The 7,685-nt window shown below is 33.8% G+C and overlaps 1 protein-coding gene across 1 annotated transcript in view; it reads left to right on the forward strand.

Moving 5' to 3' along the window:
• The first annotated feature begins 3,134 nt into the window (after positions 1 to 3,134).
• LOC122289318 (protein FAR1-RELATED SEQUENCE 5-like) overlaps positions 3,135 to 7,685 on the forward strand; it is a 12,002-nt gene continuing 7,451 nt past the window's right edge. The window contains exon 1 of the mRNA XM_043096302.1: positions 3,135 to 3,394. Coding sequence (XP_042952236.1) covers positions 3,135 to 3,394 — 260 coding nt within the window. The remainder of the gene's footprint in view (positions 3,395 to 7,685) is intronic.

The raw sequence follows: 7,685 nt of genomic DNA on the forward strand, positions 1-7,685 counted from the left end.
TTGCATAATATCACATGATTTTACATTTGACTATTCTACTCAAAATCTAATCTCACATTGGATTATCCATCTATTAGTGAAAATAATAATAATAATAATAATTTAATAATAATATTTTTTTTCTAATTTTTTTTTTTATATATTTTACAATTATAGCACTCATATGTTAATTAATAATCAAATTATAATTAATAGAGACAAACTATAATTAAGTACCATAACCATCAAAATTGTTTTTTTGAAGTATGGGTGAACAAAATTAATTAATAGCAGAACAATAATTTAATGTAAAACAAATTCAATGCAAGACATTTAACGAGGGACAACAACACTTCAAGTGCAAAGTGATGCATAAAAAAGTCATTTTTTATAGTTTTGGTCTAGCGACAGTAAACATCAAATATAACGAGTTACTTTACTGTAGCTAAAAGTATTTATTTATTTATTTTTATTCTTTTTACATTTGCATAATTTAATGTAGTACATTTTTATGCTTTATTAGCCAAATTCTTCTTTTTCTTTACATTTGCATAATCCAATGAAAGTGCTCTCGGTTCTTTTTGGCTCATATCCAACGCTACCAACACGCATTTACGGTCCTTCCCAACCCGGTTTGGATTCAGATTTGATTTAAACTAATCCCATCTCATTTAAATATTTCAATTTTTTCAAATTTTTACATAAAGTATAATAAACAATTCAAATTTTTTAAATTTTAAAATAAAAATAATATTTTAATAATATTTTATTTAATTTTTAATTTTTATCTCAACTAATATCATCTCAGGGCTGGTTGTAAGATTACATTCGACTTTCCCAAAAGTTTGTAATTAGGTAGGGGAGGTGTGAAGGATAGTGGTAGGCTGTCAAAAGCGGGTCAAAAGTTTATCTGGACAAATCAATTTACAATGTAGAGATAAACAGATGAGTTAAAAACTTTTCATTTGGGCGTTTGGATACACAAATAAAACAAGTTGTACAACTCAGATGAGATGGTTTGTGTTTTATCTATGTATCCAAACTAACCCTTAATATTTTATGGTGTTTTGAGAGATGAGATAGAAAAAGATGAATAAAAAATATTATAAAGTTAAAATAATATTAAAATATAATTTGTTAATATTATTTTTATTGAGTATTCAAAAATTTTGAATTATTTTTTATATGAAAGTTTGAAAAAGATGTAAGAATTAGTTTAAAAAAATTGTAATGATTAATTTTAAAAAATATATATTTTAGTGATGCTTGAAAAAGAAATAGAATGAGATTGTAATGAAAATTTTAAAATAAAAACTCTTTTCAAATAAGCTGTTAAGCCCATAGCAATATTGGCGCTCACAAGCTATCTTTTGCATGTTAGAGCACTCACAATGGATTTTTTTATCTTATCATTTAAAATATATCATCAAAATCTTTTTTTTTTAATTTTATATATTGATTTTTATAATATATCATACACTAGTTTATCTATTTTTTTCATATCATTTAAATTTCTATCTTTTAATATTTTGTAGGAGAAAAAGTACAAGAAGAGATAGAAAATAAATAAAAAAACATTTACATTTGTACAGTATCTACCATATCTAGCAGCAAACCTGTAGGGAAATGAAATGTAGAATGTGTTGCATAAACATTTGGGCTACTTTTCTTTAAATTTTATGTAAAAATGAATTTTACAAAGAATAATGCTGCTGTGCCGCTTCCCTTTGCCCGCTTTGGATGACTGCTTGAGGTGGCACATGCGTGTAATGCCTGATGTGGCATGTGAAGTCAAAGGGACAAAATTCCCTTCCTGCATTTCTTCTTCTCCATAAAGAAAACCATGCCTCCATCCATTTGGCCCACCTGTCCCCACAGTAACGACTTCAACCACCACCATAACAAACGGCGACTACCACTATACTGGGCCCCATCTCCGGTGACGGAAGGATCCAATGATTCCCTTCCTGCGTTTCATCTTATCTGTAAAGAAAACCACGACCCCACCTGCCTCCGTCCATCTGCCCCACCTGCCCCCACCGTAACTACTCCAACCACCACCATAACGAACAACGACGATCACTGTACTGGGCCTCATCTACGGCGACGGAAGGATCACGATAGGTTTGGATCCAACCGTGTGACTCGAGAAACTCATCCATCCACCTGCCCCCACCATCACGGCAGTGAGCACCACCATACTCAGCCCCATCTCCGGCGACTTTTGGGTCCACACAGAAACTCCACCACCGATTGACTTCACAAGCTTGACGCCCCCCAATTCAGTCACTCCACACCGGCTTAAGGTAAAATTCATAGATGATTTGGATCCAACTTTTTTCCTTCTTGGCATTTACATTTATCAGATCATCCAGCTCATCATTGAATTTGTCTTGCCTTAATGCCTTAATCTAATACATGCTAATGAACAGATTATAGCATACAACTTTCTAGACTACTTATATATGTCAGCACTAAGAAACTTTTGATTTAGTTAGCAATATCTTATAATTACATACTTACAAATGGTTTAACTTGGTTCGTTCAAAAGTTGTGATTCATATTTTTTTCACAACTTCTGAACGAACCAAGTTAAACCATTTGAACTGAAGATGGGAAAACAATGGCTATTTATTCTCTAGATATTCCAATTTTAGGGTCTAGTCAAAGAGGTAACTCTATCTACATCCAATCATAGAAGCTCAATCTATGTTTCAAGACTAATTTTCATGTGCAGTTCAACAACATTTTTTTTTTAATATGTAACTTCAAAGGCTGATGGTTACTGAGTTGTTAGTCAAACAAATAGTTTGTAACTTCAACGGCATATGTAACTTCAACAGTTGTTGGTTTGTCATTAGTCTGATTAACTATCATCAATTAAGTTCAAGTAATGCTATGATTAGTTTTGACTTCTGAAACTAAGATTTTAAATAGTTTGTCATTGGTCTATGAGGTGAAACTTTTTGTAAGAAATAGATACAGTTTTTATTTCATTTCATTTTAGCTAGTGTGTTGGATTTGTAAATTTAACAATAATTTTGACAGAGAATTTATGGCATGCCTGAACATTGTTGTATCTTTTAATATAAAATAAAATGATATGCTTATTCAATTATTGGATATACATGTAGGTTCTCCAAGGTTGAGTTGATATGGCTTCCTTAGTAGAGTTATCGGACAATGAATATGATGAAGTGGTGGTTGATGATGGACCTATTAATGATGATGGTGTCGAAGAACCCGAGGTTGATGATAGTGTTGAAGAACCCGAGGTTGATGATGGTGTTGAAGAACCCAAGGTTGGAATGACATTTTCTAGTGAGGAAGAAGTCTGGTCTTACTATATTAAGTATGCTAAGCAGAAAGGGTTCAGGGTGAGTAGAAGGAATTCTAGACAAAGCGATGATGGGAGGTTAGATGGTTTACATTAGTATGTGAGTGGCAAGGCATAACAAAGAGTCAGGATTCCAATGTCCTCAGGCCAAGACAAACAGAGACGGTAGGGTGTAAGGCAAGAGTTAATTCAGTTTTGAATGAGGATGGCAGATACACCTTGTCCAATGTAATATTGGATCACACATATGTATGTAGTCCGTGGAAAGCGAGACACTTTAGATGTTTCAAGAAGGTAGATGGGAGGGTGAAAAAAAGGCTTGAAATAAATGATGAGGCTGGAATACATACGTCAAAGACTTTCAAGAGTGTAGTTGTTGAAGCGGGGGGTTATGAGAATGTGCCATTTGGGGAGAAAGAATGTCAAAACTATATTGAGAAAGCACAACAACTTTGCCTCAGAGTTGGAGGCGTTGAAGCTCTAATGAACTACTTCTAAGATATGCAAAAAATAAAAATAAAAAAAATAAAAAAATAAAAAATAAAATCCAGACTTTTATTATGCGATCGATGTGGGCCTTGACACGAGGTTAAAGAATGTCTTTTGAGCAGATGCCCGAAGTAGAGCTGCATATCAATCATTCGGGAATGTGATCACTTTTGATACAACATACTTGATCAATGCGTATAAAATGCCTTTTGCACCATTTGTGGGTGTCAACCATCATGGTCAGTCAATCTTATTTGGGTGTGGACTGGCACATACTTTTGAGTGGTTTTTTGAGTCATGGTTGAAGTGTATGAATGACCAACCACCAAATGCAATCATTACAGATCAAGATAAGGTGATGCAACTTACAATTGCGAGGGTGTTCTCATAGTCTAGGCATCGCTTTTGTTTGTGGCATATCATGAAGAAGCTTCTGGAGAAATTTAGGTCACATTCTCGATATGACGAGATCAAGAGTAGTCTACACAAATGTGTGTATGACTTGTTAAGTGAGAATGAGTTTGACACCTATGATCTACGCGATAATGCTTGGTTGGGATCTCTTTATGTTAATAGGCGGTTTTGGATGCTGGCGTACGTTAAAAACACCTTTTGGACTGGAATGTCAACTACACAACGTAGTGAAGGTTTGAATGCATTTTTTGATGACTATATTCACTCCAGGACCACATTGAAACAATTTGTTGAGCAATATGATTCAACCCTTAGGAGGAATGCAAAGAATAAAACAATTGTTGACTTCAGTTTATTTAACACTGAGATTCTTTGCATCTCCCACTATCCTTTGAGAAGCAATTTCAAAAAACATATGCAATTGCCAAGTTTAAGGAAGTCCAAGAAAAATTTTGAGGGTTTTTATATTTAAGTCACTTGTATTTAGGGGGCGATGGTGCAAAATATACGTACGTAGTCGCGGATGAGATTGAAGTTAGTGATGGATTCATTAAACGTGTAAACTACAATGTGAGCATAGAGGAAGAAGATCCCCTAAATATTACATGCAGTTGCAAATTGTTTGAGTTTAGGGGAATATTATGCAGACATGCTCTTCGTATTCTGGCACAATTAGGCAAGATCGAAGTACCACCAAAATACATTTTGGCTCGTTGGAGGAAGGATATAGAGATATTATTTGAATGTAAAAAGTAGTTATGAGGCGACAAGCAACCCTGTGAGAAAAAAGGTTTGATTGAATTCAAAATTGCTTCTATTCATTGTGTTCAAATGCTGCAAAGACAGAGAGAAACTGTGTGAAATTAATCGATCAGCTAGAACAATTAAAGCAAGAGTACTCAGATGATGACTCATATGAAGGTACTTCCACACTTGGTCCAGCTACGCCCATGGATGGAACGACAGACAAAGTTCTTAGTGCATTGGTGGTTCGGAGTAAAAGAAGACCACCAACTAAGAGAAAAAGGCACCTTGTTGAGAAAGCTCTCAAGAAACCGAGTATTAGAAGGAGATTTCCCACAACTGAGGTTGTATAGTTTACCATTATTTTTGAACATATGTACAACACTTAAAAAGACAATATTAGTATTTTTAGAAGTTCGAAGTCATATAGTTGTTTGAGTCATGTTAGAATTTCCATATGTTAAGTCTTCAGTATTTGTTTGTAAGATACCATTAGTTGAGTCTTCATTTTTCTAAGATACTATTAGATGAGTCTTCATTATTTTATTTTCAAATTGTAACTAAATTTCCCATGACTTTCCAATTCCAACTTTGTTGGTATTAAGTTATATATTAATAGATTATTCTCGATATTTGTTGGTTTGTATAGAGGAGTAGTCACTTATCAAGAGCAGATAGAATTGAAGTGCTTCCACAAACCCAGGTACACTTAAGAAGTCAAGTGTTCTTTATTTTTATTTGTATTCTTTTCTTTCCTTTATGTATAGAATTCTAAAATTGATATTTGATAATTTTTCAAGATATCATGTCTACATGATCAAGGAAGCCAAGTTTGGACACATGCGCCAGAATTTTTTTGTACTCCCTCGACTGCTCCTCTACCTCTAGTAAAAGTGCAACCTGTGTGATTGAATCTCTCGTATCAGGATGATCTATACGAGCCTAAATGGTGGCAGCCATGAGGATGATCTCGTTATGTTGGTGTTGTCAGGCATTGCATAGGTGTTTCTTGCGTAGAAAGTATTTTTTTTTGTATAAAATATTTTGAAACCCATTGTATAGGTGTTTTTTGTATTCTTGTAAGAAACTAAAAATTGGAAGGGTTGATCTTGATCAGGTTGTATTTTGTAAGAAACTGAAAGTTGGAAGGGTTGATCTTGTAAGAAACTGAAAGTTGGTAGGGTTGATCTTGATCAGGTTGTATTTTGTAAGAAACTTTCTTGATCAGGTTGTATTTTGTACGAAACTGAAAGTTGAAAGGGTTGAAAATGATCAGGTTGTATTTTATAAGAAATTGAAATTTGGAAGGGTTGATCTTGACATGTTTGACATTTTGTAAGAAACTGTTATGCATTTTTATGCATTTTTGTATAAGTCTGAAATACTTATTTGAAACTGGATATGTTAAGTGAGAACGTGCAAGTCAGAAATTGATAGTGGATATTTCTATTCATTGATAAATAAATATATCATTTCCATATTTTCATGAACTATTTGGAAATGATATATTGATGACTTGCAAAATTTCGTATTGCAGATTTACAAGATCGCTCGAGCGGAGACTTTTGGCCGCTCGAACGAATTGAGGCAGATTCAAACGCTCGACTGTCACTCGACAGTGAGCTCGAGCGGGTTACGGGAAAACAAAGATCGCTCGAGCGGAGGCTTTTGGCCGCTCGAGCTAAGTCAGGCAGAGTTGAACGCTCGATGTGCTCTCGACAAGCCGCTCGAGCAAATTTAGGCAGAGTCGAACGCTCGATTCTCGCTCGACACCTCGCTCGAGCGAACATCGTATTTTGACAGATCAAGGATTTTCTGCCGTCACATCATATAAAAATGATTTTTCACTCTATGGCCGTACCTTTTGATTGGAGAATATTTTTTGGGACAGAAAAAGACAGCTAGAAGGATTAAAATCATCTGTTTTGGAGAGGGAATTCCATATATTGCATGTACGTTGGAATCATACACGAGCATAGACGAGAGAAAAACATTGAATCATTTCCTTGAGTTTTTGAAGACGAGTTACGGCTGCGAGGAGTATTTTTTAGCGTTTATTTTCTCCTAATATTCTCAGAACAATTATGGTGAATTCGTTTATGTTGAATTCCATTTCTAGCATAATCTAAATTTTATTTATTCTAGAAAAACGATGTAAACTAGTTCCTAACTATGCTTGATTGTCTATGCTAATTTAAGGCAATTCTCTCTTTGTTTATCTGATTTATTCTGAATTTATTACTTCTAATTAACTGGCCATTGATTAGATAATTTTTTAATCTTGTAATTTGCTATCGAAAGAGGGAATCATAGGGTAGATCTTGAATATTTCAGCATAGGTGAATATAGAGATTGAAAGATTTGTATGAACTAATGTCATATTTAAATCATTGGTTTTAGTGCTTTCTTGCTTTATTAATTTGCATATTCTTGTATGAATTGATGAATAAGAATAATTTTCAATTGACTATTGAAAGAGACTGTTGGATGAATTAGAGATTTGCTAATGAACAAAAAGAATTAAATTAAATTAGCTGGATGAGAAAAACATAGTAAAGAATTAGGTGAAATCGATTTCTTAGAAGTTTCCTTTCCCATTAATTTGATCTTCGAACGTCAATTTTATTTCATTTGCGTATTACTCTTTGAGTTGATCTTAGTTTAATTTGCAACTACAAAAATCTTAGTGATTCCTCTAGATAAAATCGAGATTAGTATAATT

Source organism: Carya illinoinensis, chromosome 12 (assembly GCF_018687715.1).
Source record: "Carya illinoinensis cultivar Pawnee chromosome 12, C.illinoinensisPawnee_v1, whole genome shotgun sequence".
Lineage (NCBI taxonomy): Eukaryota > Viridiplantae > Streptophyta > Magnoliopsida > Fagales > Juglandaceae > Carya > Carya illinoinensis.